Genomic DNA, 18208 nt, shown 5'->3' on the forward strand with positions numbered 1-18208 from the left:
GGTAGCTGCCTTTGGGGTGCTCCCGTCTCATAGCTCAGGAGCTCTTTCTTTCCAGCACCACGTACCATCCCCTGTTCTGGGTGGACCTCTGCCCTGACTCAGTTGCCCACCCAAGGACATCTTGTTGCTTCCAGTGTTTGACCACTAAAGTGTCCCAGACACAACACCAGGGTTCAGCTCTGCCCGTCATGTCAGAGCTGTGGGAGGTGCCAGGTCCCTAGGAGGAAAGGGCCCTGAGCAGAGCTGGCTCTTGCCACAGTGGAAAAGAAAACAGAGTGGGGACTCACAGGGAGCTGGGAGTTGCCAGAGGCCCAGGTGGGGTGTGACTTGGGAGGCTGCCCCAGAGCGGGCAGGTGCCTCTGGCTGGGGCTGTTATGGGATCCACTCTTTAGTAAAACCTCAGCTCCTTCCTTCTGCTGGGGTGGGCCCAGGCTGGTGCTTGTCCACCCAGAGCCAGCCTGACACAGATGGGGCTCTGGACATTGCTCCAGAGGACACAGGAGGTGAGGAAGGTTGGGCGGGAGGACGGCAGCAAGAACAAGCCAGCTGTGGTTCCCGCAGAGCCAGGACACGGCTGCCTGTGTTCCAGAGCGTGGGAGGAGGTGCAGGCACCAGGGTTCCCCAGACCTGCGCTGGAAAGGCTTCAGGGGCACACGAGCCCTCACCCTGCACAGCTGTGCCACACCCCACCCTGCTGTGGCTGAATGTGGAGCTACGTTGCATAAAGACCCTGTGCACATCCCTGGGAGAGGAGCCGACTCTTCCGGAATGAAGGGCTGGGCTGGTGTCCCGCGCCTACAGCCCAGGGCGTCGTGCTCTGTGCCCAGCTCCTCTCTGTCCTCCCCTCCTGGGAAGCTGTTGAGCACCCACCTCCGCCTCCCTCAGCTGCTCACCAGTCATGGCCATGGACACCTCCTCCTGGTGATTCCTCATCTGCACAGCCATCATTCGCTTAATTATCTCCCTGCTGCTAAGCCCTTGGGGAGAGGCCAGTTTTCCTCTGCTATGAACAGTGCTGCCGTATTTTCTGCCCCCTCATGGATTACTTCTGGGGGGGGGGTGTATCCAAAATAGGATTCCTGGGTCAGAACGAGAGCTGGCATTGTGCAGAGGATGGAGCTGTCCCTGCTGCCATGTCCCCTTTACTGACTGGCAGGCTGGGGCTCTGTCTGAGCAGCTGTCAGGGCTCAGAAATGCATCTGGGCAGGGCGGGGATGCAGTCCCTGGTGTGAGGTGTGGATGGAACCCTGACTGTCCCCAGCCCCCAGAGAGAAGGCTCCCTGGTGCTCACCAAGCTTAGGCTGCTGCAGGGTGTCTGGTGGCCATCTACAGGCCATGCTGGGGACCTGGCCTGCCCTTCCTGCTTCAGAGAAAGCCAGACTGCCTTTCCCACTCCAGTAGAAAATCCCTAGACAAATTCTAATTGGAGCACAGCTGCCCAACTCTGGCCAGTTACACCCCAGGGACTGCCCTCTGAAGATGGAGCCACCCCTGGTACCAGCACAAAGTCCCAAAGAAAGCTCTGATTGGCCAGCTATGTGGAGTCACCCTGTAAGGAGGATCAGGTGCCCCTGAGTGGACAGAGGTTGGGGGCCTGGGTGGACAAGCCATTACTACCCCTCACCAGGTGGAGGCCTAGAGCCTGTGCTACCTAGGGGGTCCTCTGGTCCTGGGGCTCCTTCAGGGCAGCCTAGGCCTAGGTGGAGCATGCTAGGAGAGCTGGGCCTCAGTCCTCTCGCCTCTACTTACACACTAGATGGCTTACTGCAGCTCATCTTAAAGGCCCAAGTAGGCTCTGGAAAGTTCTGCCTTGGGGAGGCCGGGCTGGGCCTGGGTTTCCCTCTGCCTGACTGGGGCAGAAGGCCGAAGGCACTAGGCCAGGGCTCTGGGGAGATGTGGGGTTGCCAGCAGACCCCACCTGGTCATGGTGGCCCCACCTCCTCCCATTGTGTTCTTGAGGAGGGTAGGTACTGGAGCTGGAAGCCTAAGAGCCCCGGGCCCTGTGCTGGAGAGACGCTTCGCTGTCCATTCTGATAGACTGCCTCAGCAGCCCTTGGAGCCCTGGAAGCCCAGCTGTCCGCTGTGGCTGGGCTGGGCTGGGCTGGGCTGGCTTGGCTGCTGGGGTCCTGCTCTGGAGGCTGGCAGACCCCAGGAGGTTGGGGTAGGGTAGTGAGGATGCAAAGCTGGTGAGGGAGGCCGTGCAGCCACCTAGGCTGGTGCCGGCTAGCACCCTGGTCCCAAGTCTGAGTGGATGCGGCTGGGCAAAGGGAACTGTCCGGCTCCATAGGGGTCTGGGGAGGGCTTCCTTGCCAGGAGTGTGGCAAACAACCCCCTGCCCTGGTAGCTGATGTGACCGTCAGACCTGGCTGTGACAATGAGAGGGTGCCCAGCCGGTGGCCTCTCCTCAGTGACCACGGGAAATTCCCATCTGCCAGTCAAAAGAAGCCAGGGCCCCAGTAGGGGCTAACCCTGGGGCACTAAGGGACACTACTGAGTGGCCCCCCACACCCTGGGGAAGGCCTCAGTACCCCCCCCATGAGGCCCTGCTTTCACCTTGGATTGGGCTGAGCTAGGCACACACTCTGCCCCTGAATCTCATCCACAGTCCCCCTGCCACTCCAGGGGCCCTGGACCTGGTGGGGGCGCTCCCTGGGCGGGTGCCCTGGGCTCTCTTTCAGACAGGAAACCGAGGCACGGTGAGGCTATAGTGCCTGGGTGGCCAGCAGGGAAGCCCTGGTTCCCCCCCTTGTTCTGACCATGGCAGCAGCTGTGGCAGGGTGAGGCTGGGGTCTGGCCCCCCCTTCCTGCCTGTGCCTGATTGCACTCTCACTTCCAGAACCCCCTCCTGCACTATCCCTACCCCTGGTGGAGCAGCTTCCCACAGGCACCGCATCCAGCCTTCTCCAGTGACAGCCAGTAAGTGTCTGAGCCCTGGTCCTCACCCACCTGCCCTTGGGCCGCACTGGTTGCCCAAGGCCCTATTGAAATTAGAGCTCACAGCCCAGGTGCGTGGGCCTGGCCAGCTCTGACCTGCGGGCTGGATGCTTAGGGCTGCAGAGGTTGTGTTTACCTGAGGCCTGTACTGTGACCAGCTGGGGCGCATTAGGAAGACCTAGCCTAGGGCCTAGGGGTGAGAGTGGGGAACCAGGCAGGGCTCTTGTGCAGAGGCTGGTCAGGAACTGGGAGGTGAGTAGAACCAGGAGGGAACCTTTCTCCAGAAGGCCACAGCTGAACTGGGTTTTGAAGGATCAGTAGGAGTTTGCCAGGGGAGTGGGCCTGAAAGTGGGCCTATTCATAGCAAGAACTTTTGGGAATTCTAGAATACTTTGGAGTGAGCATGCTTGTCATCCCAGCAGCTTGGGAGGCTGGGGCAGGAGAATTGCCAGTTCGAGGTCAGTCTCAGCAAATTACTGAGGCCTTAAGCAACTTAGTGAGATCCTGTCTCAAAATGGGCTGTGATGTGGCTCAGTGGTTAAGCACCCCCGGGTTTAATCCCTAGTACCAAAATAATGGTGATGATCCTGGAGTGACTGTTTTGGGCAGAACGGGGTGGGGGATGGTTTCCAAAAGCACGGGAAGGAAAGATGAGATGCTCTTTTCATGTTCGTTTTTCAGGGATGAGGGGTGGCTGTCCTGGGAGCCAAGGGAGCCCCAGAACTTGGGAGCTGGGAACAGGAAGGCTGAGGGGCACTGACCTCTTCCTCCCTGTCCCCACCTCTGCACAGCCCACCTGAGGCTCAGCCTCCCAGCTGGGGTGGCCACGTTGGGGTGGCCACATTGGCCCTGCTACTCCTCATTTTGGGGTGAAAGGGCAGAACGGTGTGGGGACAGTGACAGGATCCCACCTTGGAGGAAGATGCTCCTGGGTCTCCGGGCTGTACTTTTGTCTGCCCTGTCAGGATGTAAGTCGGACGTGAGGCCAGGGAGTCGTGTGCAAAGGGCCAGCAGAGCTTTCAGTGGGCTCTCCGACCTGCCTGCTGCATGCAGGGTGGTCACCATCGGGAGTGGGTGCCGCACGGTGTCTGCTGGGAGCTGCTGCAGTCACTCTGCTGAGCTCCAGTTTGGGGAGAGGAGGGAGCCCCAGTGGTGAGCCCAGCAGACCGCCATCCCCCACGGTTACCTCCTCCCATCTCTCTTTCCAGTCAGTTCATGAGCCCCACCTCCTTTGGCAGCCAGCCCTGCCTGGACACCAGCTACCCTGCTGTGGCCACCGCCCCCAGCTTCCTGCCAAAGAGCAGCGACTTGCATCAGGTAAGAGCCACAAACTCATCTGTGGCTGGTGTCCGAGGGCATCTCACTTGGGACACTGCGGCCATAGGTCCTCCCGGAGACCCGATGACCTTGACTTGGCCTGGGGCCCCTGGTGCTGGTCAGGTGCTGTTAGCAGCAGGAGGTGTAGCTTGATTTCTGGGAGCAGCCTTGACTGCTGTGGGCAGGAGGAGCAACCTGCCTGGCCCTGGGGGCGTCACCTTGGGTCTGTGCACCAGTGTGCTAGGAGGCACCTTCTTCATGACAGGGAGCTGGGCCAGAATGGGGCACTAGACAGATTGCCTCCCCACAGAGGTGGCCCCCCATGGCTGTCCTAGCCCCACCTCGCTGCTAAGCAGCAGCCCTGGGGTCCAGCATGCCAGGTGACCCCACAGGGAGCCCTGTGCTGGACTGGGAGCCAGCTTGCGCTTGCAGTGAGGGACCAAGGGGTGTCGCGCTGTGGGATATTGGTGGCTTGGTGGGCCCAGCACCGTGGGGCACACCTGTCTTCCCAGCTGCTGGGGAGGCTGGGGCAGGAGTACCAGTTCCAGGGCAGCCTGGAAAGGGCTGGGTGGCTCAGTGTGGGGCTGCCGGTCTGGCGTGGGTGGGGCCCTGGGGGCATCACGTGCCACACACAGAAGGAACCAGCTGCGTCCTGGGGTGCCTTGGCTTGGCATCTGGTTTGGGAACGAGGCACGTTGGCTCCGTCTCTGTCTGTGTCTCTCTGGGTCTCTGTCTCTTCTCCGTGTCTGTCTGTCTGTTTCTGCTTGTCTCTCTCTGTCCATTTTTCCATGTCCTTCGTTTCTTCGTCCCTGCCTCTCTCCCAGCTCTGCCAAGAGTGCAGGAGCCTGGGGTGGCTGTGCCCCTCTGGCTGCTGCATGTGTGAGCCTTGCTCATCTCGGCATGTGGTCTGGCAAGTGTGGGCCAGTGCCCGCCCCTTAGAGGGGGCCGTGCCATCCCGCCTGTGCCGTGCATTGAGTGCCTACTGCACCCGAGGCCTGCTAGCGTGCTGGGGCTGGCACCCTGGTTGGGTCAGGTTGGACACAGGCCTCCCTGGGAGAGAGCCACACGCCTGGTCCCTGCCAGCCTCTCCCCTCCCAGGACCCCAGGCCTGTTGGCTGGGCCTGGGTCCTGTGATGCAGGAAGTTTAGACCTGACCCTGGCCAGCCTCCCCACACCACAGCCCCTGCTGCTGGCACACAGGACGGCTGGCAGAGGAGCCCCGTCCTCCTCCCAGGGCAGAGGGCTCTGAGGTGGGATCAGGGGAGGCCCTGAGCTGGGGTCACCCAGGGTCACCTCAGGGTCCTCCTGAGAGGAGGCAGGAGGGTGAGAGTCAGGGAGCCTGGAAGACGCTGGGCTGCTGGCCCTGGAGCTGGAAGAGAGGGACGTGACTCTCCCTGGGCTTCGGGAGGGCCAGCCTGCACACCTGGGTCTGGCCAGGGTGGCCCAGTCGGCTGCGACCAGAGCCGAGACGTTGCAGGTGCTTGTTGGCCGCTGTGGCACCGGCAGGGCTCTGCCTGGCAGCAAGAAGAAACTGGGCCTCCACGCGGCTGGCGGCCAGCTGCTCGGCTCCAGCCGCTGTCCTGCAGCTCAGAAGGAGCTGGGGTGGCGTGGAGCAGGGCTGGGTCCCGGCTGGAACCACCAGGCTTTTCCTTGACAGCTGCCAGCCCTGGGTCTCCTGGCAGCTGGAACAAAGGAGAAAGGCGGCGAGCCCTGGGACCCCTGGCCTGCGGGAGAGAGCCCGCCCCTCTGTTGCTGAGTCCTCCCAGTTTCCTTGGGGCACCATGCGTCCTCCCTGTCCTGAGCTGCTTAGTCTGGGCTCCGGCCTCCCTGCCTGGATTCTGCAGAGCTGCCCGCTGGGTCCAGTACCAGAGGACTGGCTGCAGGAGGGGCTCTCTGGAGCGCTGGGCTCTGGCACACGGCAGCTCAGTGTCAGAGAGGCTTCCTGACCAACCGTGGAGTTAAGACAGTCCAGATTCATGGAAATGTTGCAGGAACCGAGTCCCTGAGCACCGCCCTCCCTCAGCCTCCCCGTGAGAGATGGCCTCAGGGCCGGGCCACCCTGGCACAGCACTGGTGCCCAGATGCCACCTGGCTCCTGTGGCTGTCCTGCTGAACCTCACCAGCTGTTTGTGGATGTCCCTGTGCTGCGAGTGCTTGTCCCATGATGAGCTGGAGGTTCTGAAGTGCAGGCAGGAGTCCTGCAGCTGTGGTGGTGGGTCCTCCTGGGGGCCCAGTTTGGAGGCCCCATGCGGACATCTCTGATGCTGAGGACCAGGCGCAACACTTGGCTAGGGGGTGTCTGCGGGCTCCTACGCGGGGAGCACGGGTGGTCCCCTGGATGCACAGCCTGGGCACCGTGGGAGCCTGCGTGGACCCGCCGTGCAGTGTGGCTGGGTGGCCGCCTCATGCCTGCTCCTCCATCATTGGAATTCTCTGTAGGGACAGATGTCCCTTCTCCCCTGCTGTTTAGTGTTCTTCTCATTGGGAGGCTCATGGGTGTTTATGCAACGCGTGGGTCACTGTAGATGGTGCGGTGACCAAGGCATGGCCAGCAGTGCTACAGGGCCACCAGAACGTTGGGGCCTGTCCTGAGAGCCGCTGCCCCCCCACTGCCCTGGGGGGGGGCACTACTGACCGCCCACTAAGCCAACCTTGGAGAGGGGCTCCTTTCCTCACTAAGCCATCTGTCTCCAGGGTGGCATGGGGCCACCAGGCTTGCATGTCCCTGGGCAGTGGCCTGGAGCAGCTCTAGGGCTCCCCGAGGACTGCCCTACAGGGCTGCAGGTGTGTGGGAGTACTGGACTGGTGGCTTTGCTTCCACGGTTTTTATAAATTGAGATGATTCATAAAACAGAAAAGGCATCATCTCACTGGGCGTGGTGGTGCGTGTCTGTCATCCCAGCAGCTCTGGAGGCTGAGGCAGGAGGATCACGAGTTCAAGGCCAGCCTCAGCAAAAGCAAGGCACTAAGCAACTCAGTGAGGCCCTGTCTCTAAATACAAAATAGGGCTGGGGAAGTGGCTTAGTGGCCAAGTGCCCCTCAGTTCAATCTCCAGTACCCCTCAAAAAAAAAAAAAGAAAAGAAAAGACACGACACCATGTCCGAGTGCCCAGCTCTGTGGTTCTTACTACATCCCCTGAGCTACGTACCCATCACACCAGCTCCAGGACGTCACCGGCTCGTGGCCCGGTGGCACTCCAGGTGAGCGAGACCGCACCGTGTCCACCTGTCTGTGTGGGCTGTGCTGGTGTCCACCATCTCTGGAGCTCACTCGAGTGGAGTGGCTGCTGTGGTGAGCGCTGCTGCTGGGCGGAGTCGGGCTGGACAGTAGCTGGACATGTGTTCCAGATGAGGCTGGGTTGGATTGGGGTGCCCTTGAGGACACACTGGGGCCAGCGGCGTCTGGAGCCCCGCTGGCCTGCTCCTTGTGCTGAGTGGGCTCTGTGCAGGCTCCCCGGCCCCTCCTCTGGTTCCTCATCACCCGCTGCATTCCCCAGACCCATCCTTGGTGCAGTGCTGCCTCGAGGTCCCTGGGGTCCTGACTGCAGGCCTCGGTTGTCGCCCCCAGTGGCCATCCCCCACAGACACCCTGCACTTCCAGGGGTGGGTACTTCTGGACCCCCGCATCTCGGCTGCTCTGCCCTTCCCCCACATTGCCACTGGCCCTCCATCTGTGAGGACGCCTCCCAGGAGTGGTCAGCAGGCTGGGCCTGCACCCGGGTCCCTCCGTGTTGCTGGACTATCAGGAGGGTGTTTGTCCAGGAGCAGTGTGCTGTTGCCAGCCTGGGGGCTGCTGGGAAGCCAGGGATGAGCTCACGCTCGGGAGAGTGCCGCCTGAGCTGCCAGCCCCCGCCACCCAGCCCCTGGCCTCCACTCTCCTGCTCTGCAGACGCAGCTCAGCAGGTCAGAGGCCTGGCCCACCCTCGGCCAGCTTCCCAGTTACCGCAATGGGTGGAAAGAGAGGGAGAGACAGGAGAGGGCATCCTTACAGCAAGCCCTGTAATTCCCCACCTCTGCCCCGTGGCCTGAGGAAACCCGGGAGCTGGAGGCTTCGAGGATCTTCAGGGAGGGGGACCCCGCAAAAGCTACTGGCCAGGGAGTGGCTGCAGGAAGGCAGGCCCTGGCTACAGCGTTAGGTACACAGTGGCTGAGGCTGGGCCTGCCCCAGGCCTCTGGGCCCTGTAGGACTGTGCACAGGCAGAGCAGAGTTTGGGGCGGAGAGCAGAGTGTCCTGGGACTGCTGTCCCAGAACGCCGGGGCCTTGCAGTCCTGGAGGCCGGTCTGGTGTCCAGTATGTGTAGGGCCATGCTCCCTGCAGAGTCCACCTGCGTCTCTAGCTCCTGGGAGCACCAGGTGTCCCTTGGCTTTGGCCACTCGTCCCCAGCCTCTGTTGTCACTCAGCCACCTCCTCCATGCTCTGCTGTCTGTGTCCCTCTGTCTCATGAGGACACCTGTCCTCAGATGAGGGCCCACCCTAATTGATGTGACCTCATCCTCATCAGTCACTTCTGTACAGAGCCATTTCCAAATGAGGCACAGGTCCCACGGGTCAGGATCAAAGGTGTCATTTTGGGAGACACAATCCCCTCTCCACAGGAAGCCAGAGGCTCTTCCCAGACATCCGAAGCAATGCCCCAGCAGCCTTCTCTGACCCGCGGCTTCCCAACTTGAGGGACAGAGCAGTCCCCTGCTCAGTCTGCTGCAGTGACTTGGAAGCTCACCCACTGCAGGGCTCTTCCAAGGGCCCAGCCAGGGCCACCATGCCCTTCCAGGGCTCAGTGAGGGCAAGAGGTGAGGAGGAGGCCCCGGACCTGGCAGGGGTCGGGTGGCCCCAGGCCTGTGTCCACATGGTCTAAGGATCAGTCTGTCCCACGGCATGGACACAGCCAGACGGGCACAGCCCACCCAACCAGGTGCCACTGAACAGGTCCTCTGCCTGTCCCTGACACTCAGTCAACATGCCTCCCTCCTCAACATCCACTCCAGGCCCAGTGTCTGGCACCGGCCACCTCTCATCCCAGCTGCAGTCTGCAGCCCCTTGTCGCCATGCCCACCTGCCCCCAGGGCCCCTTTCCCAGTGGCTGCAGTGCTCTGGTGCCAGGTGGGCTCCGTTCCTGGTGTGGAACCAGTGGGCCCCAAGGCAGCTGTGGCCCTGTTCTTAACACTGCGCCAAGCCCTGGGCACAGATGTTCTCTGGTCCACACCGCCACACCTTCCTCAGGAAGTCAGGGCCAGTTTGGAGGCTGAGAGTGAGCAGAGAGGCTGGGGTGGAGTGGGTGATGGTCCCCAGGCAGGAGACCCCCTCTAGCTGCCCCTGGAAAATGAATCCCCGCAGCCTGAGTGCCCGTCCCCTAAGTACCCAACTCATTCTGGCCCTCACCTCCTCTACCTCACAGCAAGTTTCTGGAGACAGGAGTGGGGGCTGGGGTCAGAGTTCAGGTGGTCTGTGGGTATCTCACAGCATTAATGCTGGTGAGAATCCATATAACTGCTGGATGTATTGGCAATGCCTGTGATCCCAGCCACTCAGGAGGCTGAGGCAGGAGGATCTCAAGTTCGAGGCCAGCCTGAGCAACTTAGCAAGGCCCTTAGTGAGACCCTGTTGCAAAATGAAAAAACAAAAAGGGCTGGTGGTATAGCTCAGTGATAAAGTGCCCCTGGATTCAATCCCCAGTATTGGGGGCAAAAATTCACATTAAGTTCATCCTTTTAAAGTACGATCATGGAGTTTTGCAATCACCGTGTCTATCTAATCCCAAACATTCCGCCAACCCAGAAGGAAGCCCTGTTTCCACGAGCAGTTACCCCATCCCCACCCAGCCCAGTACCCACAGGTCCACGTCCCGACTCTGGACTCCTGTCCTGGACGTCTCCTGTCACTGGGTCACACGCATGAGGTCCTCAGGTCCATGTAAGCTGTCACCTCGCTCTTGCCTGGCTGAGGCCGCCCCGGGTGGCTGGGCTGGGCTGGGCTGTTTGCATGTGTGGTCAGGTGAGCTGCTGTGCCTTGGACACTGGGCGTCCAGCCTGTGTGCGACCTGCCTCCCTCCTCTCAGGCTCCCTCCTGGGGTTCAGCTGCAGGTTGCACGTCGCTCTGTTGGGCTGGGTGTGGGCGGGTGGCCCCCAGTGGCTGGCTGCCCACACCCTGCCAGCCACGCGTGGCGTGGGTCCTTCTGCCAGCTGCTGGCCCTGGCTGTCATGCACTGTCTAGATCTAGCCACCCTGGGGCTGTGAGGTGGGGGCGCCCTTGCCCCAGCTGGTCTGCCGGCATGGCTGAGGGGTGGTGACCTTGGTCTGCGCTGGGCATTGAAGGGTCTCAGAGTCTAGAACTGACAGCCCTTTGGGGGCCCTTGTGGGTGCTGCCTCTGGGGCCTCCTGGTTCCCCTCGGAGCCCTGGGAGTGGCCCCACCACCTGGACTCCGCAGGCATCTGGGGGCACTGCTTCCCCGTGAGCCCCTCACCTTACAGGGAGGGGGCAGTCTGGCACAGGCACGTGGGACCGCATCTGCTCCAGCTACTGAAATCCATAGTGGAGGCACCCTCACTCTGTCCCTCTGGCCCTGGGTCTTCAGCACCCAACTCCGGGTGTCATCAGGAATGCCCACGCAGGTCCTTCATCCAGGTGCCTGCTATGATACCCTGCCACCTTACAGTCTGGACCAGGGTCCCTGGCTGGGCAGGCAGAAGGATATTCCTCTGTTCAGAGTTCTGCTGGCCGAATGACCAATCCAGCGTGTTCTCCTTCAAATTAGCTCTCCACCACAGCTGAAGCCCTCCTCTCGGCCACCACTGTTCCTGCAGGCTGTGCTGGGCACTGGGTGCAGGCCAGAGGCCAGGCCTGGTGGGGCCCAGGCTTGTGCCCACCCCCAGCTGTCGGGCAGCAGCCCGTGCCCTGTCCTGCCTGTGGCCTCTAGCATGCCCCTCTGGGAACTGCTCTCCAAGAGGGAGCACACATCCGCAGCAGATGGAGAGGAGCTCCCCGGGCGGGCAGGGGGTGTGTAGGGAGCGCAGGGGGCTGGACCTCTGTTCCCAGAAACCTTGCCTCCCATAACCCCGGAGCAGCAGCTGGCCCTGGCCAGGCCCAGGGAGCAGGCAGAACAGAACCTGGCACCTTAGCAACCTGGGGAAACTGAGACCTGTGCCCGCTCGCCTTTGCCCCCACCCCAGTGCCCCAGAGGAGCCTGGCTAGGCTGGCAGGGCGCACCCAGACCAGGCAGCCCTGCGTTGTTGACAGCCCGTCTGTGGCTGGATTACGCCCCGTACAGTAATTCTCCTCGCTCTGCCAGTAATTGCCCTGACTTACCAGGCAGGCATCATTTCCTGAAAGTCAGCCGGCCTTAGAGGAAGTAGGCGCGAGGCCGTGACTAACCCAACATGCAAATGCAGCCGGCCTGAGACAGCGCAGTCCTCCCCCCGCCCCCGTCCGCCTGGGACGGACCGGTGCCGGGCTGCCTCCACGGTCATGAGGGAGACTCTTAGGCGGCTCCTCCAGGGGACCTGTCCAGCGGCCGGCACAGCCACGCTTCCCAGCCATGTCCCAACTGCGCTTCTGCCTACAGTTTGCAGCTCTCAACCAGGTAACACTCCTGCTCCCTTGGGCGAATGGTGCCGGGGCTCAGGTGGGGGCCTGGAGAGAGAGACCCCACCTGTCCCTCCAAATGTCCCAAAGGGTAGGAGCACCCAGGCTGTGAGTAGCCCCTGGCCCTGCTGTTGTTCTTTGGCAGCGAGCACGGATCTGAGAGGGTTTTCTGGGAGAGCTCTGGGACCCCGGCAGGCCAGGCCAGGCCAGGCCAGAGCAGACACCGGAGGGGCCCAGTCCAGCCCCAGGGAGGGCCCCAGAGCCAGAGCTCCTGGGCTGGCGGGGCTGCCGTCCATCTATCCCTTTCCCGGCCCAGTGTGGGACTGGTATCAGAACCTCTTGTGGACCAGGGTGGGTACAATTTGAGACTGGCTCTGCTCGACTGGGTAGGGCCAGGTCCCCCATCCTTCCCTTCGGCTCCCTGTGAATCTGGCAGGGGTGGGGCAGCACCTGTTTCTGGGGTCATTTCTGGGCTCAGCTTCCTGGACCAGGAGGGGGTGTGTCTAGTGTTCTGAATGTCCCCCCCCCCCCCCCCCCGCAGCCTGGGAGACCCAGGCCAGGTCCTGCCTCCTTCCTGCCCCCTCCAGGGCTCCTGGAAGGCAGAGACTAAGACCGTCCAGGTAGCCCCAGGCCCTGGTGGATCCTCACTGTTGGGCGTGGCCGCCAGCCAGCTCCCTCCTCCCTCAGGGAGGAGTCCTGAGCACAGACTTTGGAGGGCAGCCTGCGGGAGGCTCAGGACTCCCCGTCAGTGGGGCACACAGCACGGGCTGAGGTCACAGCTGAGCTCGGGCAGGGCTGGGACAAGCACCGGGTGGACGGACGCGCACTTGGGGAAGACTGGGGAGCAGTGGGGCAGCGAGGAGGGACCAGGGAAGTCCCAGACCCACCTCCAGACAGAAGTGGGGCATGGGTGCCTATGGGGAGGGGTCTCTCTTGACCCCCTCTTAGCCCTACTCGTGGGGCCAGACAGTGGTGAGATCTAGAGGGACCCTGGGCCTGTCTCTCCCCACCCTGAGGAGTGAGGGGGCCAGTGCCCCAGGTGCCCAGTGGGGCATCCTGCTCTGCAAGGGGAAGGAGGGTGAGGTGTGGGCTGGAGGCTGTGTCCGGGGCACAGGAGAGCTGGCGTGGGCTCCGAGTTATGCAGGGGCCATACCCCACACGCATGGTGACGTGCCGTGCCCTCGTCACACTAGTGGCCTACATAGATACACTGTATCATCGACAGTTAGAGCCCACACTTTACCCAGGTTCCTCTGTTTCCCCTAGTGTCCTTCTCCTGCCCTGGGACCCGATCAGGACCCCGTGTGTCACCGTCACCACACCCCCTCTGGGCTCCCTGGACGGTGTTGAGAGGAGTGGTGAGGTTTCATGGGCTGCCCCTCAGCTGGGACTGTCAGTTCTCCTTGTTCTGTGACGGGGTGGGGCCAGGAGGACGCTCCAGGAGGGCCTGTCCTCCGCCCCCTCCAGGTCTGTGCCCTCAACAGGCCCTGGCTGCTGCCCTGGCCTTGGTCTCCTGCCGAGTTGGGGCGTCTCCCCTTCCCCCGCTGGAGGGCCCCTGAGTGCAGCCCACAGGGCATGAGAGCTCTGCTCTGTGTCCCGCAGACCCTGGTCAGGCCGGGCATGACCGCCCCTCCCCAGCCCTGAAGCAGGCTCCCTGGTGGCAGCTCTCAGCCCCTGTGAGGGGTGGCTCAGTGAGGAGCCCCACCACCAAGCCAGAGGCAGGGCGCACTCCCTGTGGCCACCTGCTGGACCCCCACCGGGCACGTGTCTACCTGCAGTGGGGTGTCCCTATTCCAGGCCCACCAAAGCCCCAGAGCTGGGGACAGGACAAGCTCCCTGGCATTGTCCCCTTCACCTGGACTCAGGCTGTCATGCCCAGAGATGGTCTGGGACAAGACTAGGGGATGGGTGGCCTGGGTCAGATTAGGCTGGACCCACTGTCACCAAGTGGCCTCACGGGAGCAGCCAGTTCCTGAGACCGGGTCTGCGTGACTTGCTGATCTGTTGGGTGCCCAGCCTGGCCGCTGTGGAGCAGTGGACATACCCCTCTTTGCTCTCGCCGTTATCCTTGGGCTCTTGGGCTTCTCTGCCTCCGGAGCCCCCGCCCAGGCTCCTGAGGGCAGGAAGGGCCACCGTCCTGCAGGCAGCTACCTGCCTTCCCGCCAGCGCTGGGTTCTCCTCCAGGGACTTTCCTACCAGTGGGCGGGGGGGTGGGGGTGGGGGGAGCCCGGGCTGAGGGTCTCGGATCTGCCCTCAGCCCCACCTCCTGCCCAGGGGGTTTAGGCTGGGCATGGAGGAGGGGTGGGGTGTGCAGAGCTCCCACCCCATCAGCTAAGCCAAGGGTGGCGGTTGTCAGGACTTGCTCCCTGCACTGGGCGGGAGGCAGCCTTGTGGCCCATAGCAAGCAGCTGCCCCTCCTGCTTCCCAAGCGTCCTTGGTGCTTCTGTCCACAGGGGGACCAGGGGTCCTGGGGCAGGTAAGAGGAGGCCAATCCAGGCCCTCAAAGGGGTCCCAGGGACGTTGCCAGCATGCTGGTGGCTGTGGGTGGCCCTGTGCATCCATGGGTGCCCACAGGACTCCAATTTGTATGTCCTGTTGGCTTGACCAGCTGTCCTCAGGAGACCCTAGCCAGAGCCCCACCACAGAGATCTGGTAGGGCCTGACTGGGCACACCTTGAGGAGGTTACAGACACTTGAGTCCCACCCCCACTCCTACCTTCGGGAATCGGGATCTGAATGTCAGGCACCTCACCGTGGGATGAGCCAGGATGGCCCTCAGCAGGGCAAGAGAGATCAGGGGTCTCCTGTCCTCTGTGCCCTCTGAGATGCGGGGATGCTGGCCCAGCTATGCCCTTGAAGCCAGTCTGAGACCGAGGACCTGTGTCCTCTGGTCACTCCATCCTCCGGTGTCTGCCCGTTGATGGAGCGGAGCTGACCAGGTCCCAGGAAGGCTTCCCCAGAGCCCAGAACCCCAAACTCAGCTGACAGGGCGCCATTCTCTGGGCTTCTCAGTGGCCCCCAGCCTGCCCTGCACGCTGCGGGCCTGCCCCCTCCCTAGCCTGCTGTCAGGGCTGAGTGTGGGGGTCCTAGCAGCCCCCTGGATCCCAGCCCTGCTGAAGAAGTGCTGCTGGCCCAGGGCAAGGCAGCAGGGCTTGGCGCTCTGGGCCTGGGGGTGCTGGAAGCGGGCAGATGGCTCTCCTCCTGAGCCAGGCTCTCGGGGTGCTGCCTGGACCTCGGGGCCTTGTCTGCAAAACAGGGAGGGGCAATGTGAGTGCCCCTGCATTTGGGGTCCCGGGGCGGGGGCAGGCTCCCGGAGTGTCCCAGGTGCTAGTGGGGTGGTGGCAGGTGGCGGTGAAGACAGGCTCCAGTCAGAGACTGCAGCAACCCTCTGCTGCGTCTGCACCCCATCTCTTCACAGGTTGTAAGTGCCACAGTTCAACTCAGTGTGGCAGACGCCAGCCACAGGTGGCACTACCTGCACAGCAAGGGTCCCTTGGCCCCTCCCCACCCTGCCTGGCCTTTTACTTTAGTTTGAGACAAGTTCTTTCCAAGTTGCCAGGGCTGGCCTTGAACTTGCCATCCTGCCGCCTCAGCCTCCCGAGTGGCGGGGACGGCAGGAAGAGCCAGGCTTCTTTTCCTGAGGTGCCATTCATATGTGGTGTGATTCACTCATTTAAAGGGTGCGGGTCAGTGGTGTCAGTATGTTCATGATTGTGCAACCATGGGTTCTGGAGCATTCCGTCACCCCAATAGGAAACCCTATACCCTTGAGCAGCCCCCCTTGCCCCCAGCATTCCAGCCCTGCAACTGCAAGTCCACATCGTCTTGGACCCTCCTGTCGCTGGGTCACACGCTGTGGCCTTGTGTGGCGGGCTCTCATTGAGCACAAGGTCCTTGGGTCCCTCCACCCTGCAGCTGTGTCACCCACTCCTGCTCACGGCCCATGATGGACGGTCTGTGTACTGCTGTCCGTCGTGCACATCTGGTGCTGCCTCACCGGGGCTTGTCTTCCAGGACGCCTCGTACCTCGAGGACCTCTCCAATGCCTCCATCTTCTCCTCGTCCATTGACTCCCTGTCTGACATCGCAGACACCCCCGACTTCCTGCCAGCAGACAGCCTCAGCCAGGTGCCCACCATCTGGGATGTGAACACCAGCTCGTCCACCCACGACAAGGTCAGTGCCCCGGACTCTGCCAGGGCTGCCCGGACTCCGCGAGCCCCTCGCCCCCCCCCCCCAGGGCTGGGGCAGCCTCTCCTCACCCTGCTCTGTCCCTGGAGACAGGCTCCTGCCTGTGGGTGTGAAGAGGGCTTCTAGGTAGTAACTCTCACTCAGGGAACTCTGGTGACCTCCAGAGACATTCGACTGCCACCCTGGGGAGCTACTGCTGTTGCTGGGTAGAGGTCAGGGACACTGCTCAGCACCCTGCAGTGCCCAGGAGACCCACCCCAGAGAACTCTCTGGCCCCTGATTTTAGTGGTGCCCAAAGGACAACACCCATCCAGCCCTTTCTAAGGTATTTGGCAAGAAAGAAGCTTCTAGACTGGGAGAACAAGTTAGGAATGGGTCTGGGGGGGCCTGAAGTGGAGGCTCTGGACACCAGCCCCGCCTCTGGATGCTGACATGGGCACATACCCTGGATAGCTGACAGGCTGGGGCCAGTAAGGGGGACAGGAGGCTCCGAGCACCTGGCACTGACCCCACCCTCTACAACCATGTGGGGCCACTCAGGCCTGTTTCCCCTTGGGATCTGTGCCCAGCAGGCACTGCCCACCCCTAGGGGCCTGGCTGGCCTTCAGTGGGTGGCACAAGGCCATCTGAAACCTAGTATTGCAGAGCTGCCCACCAGGGCTGGAGCATGACCAGTCTTCCAGGAACCCTCGCAGGGTCTTCCTGGCTTTGTGTTGAGTAAAGAGAGCTAGAGGTTGAGAGGGAACTGTGACTCTCTGGACTTCCTTCACTTTTTCTTAAAAATCTCTGGTCGGGCCAGTACGGTGGCAAGGGCTATCGTCCCAGTCCTCGAGAGGCAGAGGCCAGCCTGGGCAATTTGTGAGACCCTGTCTCAAAATGAAATACAGAGGGTGGGCTGGGCCTGTGGGTCCCTGGAGAGGGCTCGCCAGCTGCGCGAGGCCCTGGGCGCCACCCTCAGCCCTGCAGATGTTAGAAGATCTGGCGTGTCCCTCACCTACGGGAAAACCAGGCTGTGAGAGTCGGCGCCTGGATGGGACCCAGGACCCTTGTTCCCCCATGAGCCTCCAGCTCTTCATGGCCCTGGGGCGGGGGCAGCTCAGGGGCCAAGCCTGCTGGGTCCTAAGGTCAGGTGTGCTAGGGGTCGGTGTTGGCGGTCACTCCTGTTGGCTCTGTTGGCTCACACACGGTGTCCAGGCTGGGCTCACTGTGGCTGAAATGAGAGCCACACATCTAAAAGGGTGTTTTAGAACCACACAGACTCTTATCTGGGTCCTCTGTCTCCTAGCTGTGTCCTGGGCCCACTGGGCTCAGTGTAGTGCTCTGGACAGTGACCGCCACGCTGCTCGCCAAGGGTGGGCAGGTCAGGACAGGGTCCTCTCCCAGACCATTCACAACTCTGGTCAGTTCTCAGGCCCTGAGGAGGCCATGAGTGACACACACTCAGTCCAGAGGCCAGGCCTGGCTGCCAGCCCAGAGTCAGTGCCCCATGGCCAGCTTTGCCTACCCTGCCCTCTGTCCATCAGGATGCAACTCAGGCAATTTATCTGCCTCTCCAAAGTGAACCATGGTCTGGTCATCCCTTCACCCTGGCCACCGCACAACGGGGCATTGCAACCTATTCACCCACAGAAAGCCTGCTGTACCCCTCAAATACCATATCAAATGGCCTCCTGTACAGTACTGCCAGGCTAGTATCACCAGTGGCCTTGCCCAGGGGCCCGGCCGACGTGCCGTGCAGCCCCGAGTTTTGTCTCATCTTCTCCCTGGAAAGGAGCCCCCCCCCCAGGGTCCCCTGTGCTCCTGTGGGCCTGTGTACCACCATGGTCTGATACACACAAGGCCTCAAGCCACCAGACCCTGCCCAGCCTGTCCTGTGAGACCAGGGGCTAGGGCTGTTGTCCATGAAAACTAGTAAGTACCTTTCCCAGGTGGCAGGAGGAGGCAGAGCACTGGCCTAGAAGGCCCTTCGGGGCCAGGGTGGCCAAGGCCCAGCCATTCAGGAGGCCTCAGCTGACACCCTGTCTGCCCTCCAGCTGTTCCTGCACAGTGGGCCCTTTTCAGGCCTCGAGGACCCCGGGACCTCCCTCCCTAGCACTCCGCTTCTCGTCAGCTACCAGGTGAGCCAGGCAGGCCAGGCCGGGGCTCCCTCTCTGCCCTTTCCCAGATCTCCTGGGCACCCACCAAGGC

General features: G+C 62.3%; 1 protein-coding gene across 4 annotated transcripts in view; it reads left to right on the forward strand.

The window, feature by feature from the left end:
- Positions 1-18208, forward strand: part of Sbno2 (strawberry notch homolog 2) — a 47339-nt gene that overhangs the window by 17007 nt on the left and 12124 nt on the right. The window contains exons 3-6 of one of the 4 annotated variants that reach the window (XM_046444358.1): positions 2837-2916; positions 4143-4251; positions 15845-16006; positions 18055-18138. In XM_046444358.1, the coding sequence (XP_046300314.1) occupies positions 2837-2916; positions 4143-4251; positions 15845-16006; positions 18055-18138 (435 nt within the window). Of the gene's footprint in view, positions 1-2836; positions 2917-4142; positions 4252-11464; positions 11829-13096; positions 13189-15844; positions 16007-18054; positions 18139-18208 lie in introns of those variants that run through there. The other 3 variants (XM_046444359.2, XM_058579259.1, XM_046444361.2) reach the window with 3 other exon arrangements.

Source organism: Marmota monax, unplaced genomic scaffold (assembly GCF_021218885.2).
Source record: "Marmota monax isolate L192 unplaced genomic scaffold, Marmota_monax_Labrador192_F-V1.1 WCK01_AAM20220418_F8-fsc00102, whole genome shotgun sequence".
Taxonomy (NCBI): domain Eukaryota; kingdom Metazoa; phylum Chordata; class Mammalia; order Rodentia; family Sciuridae; genus Marmota; species Marmota monax.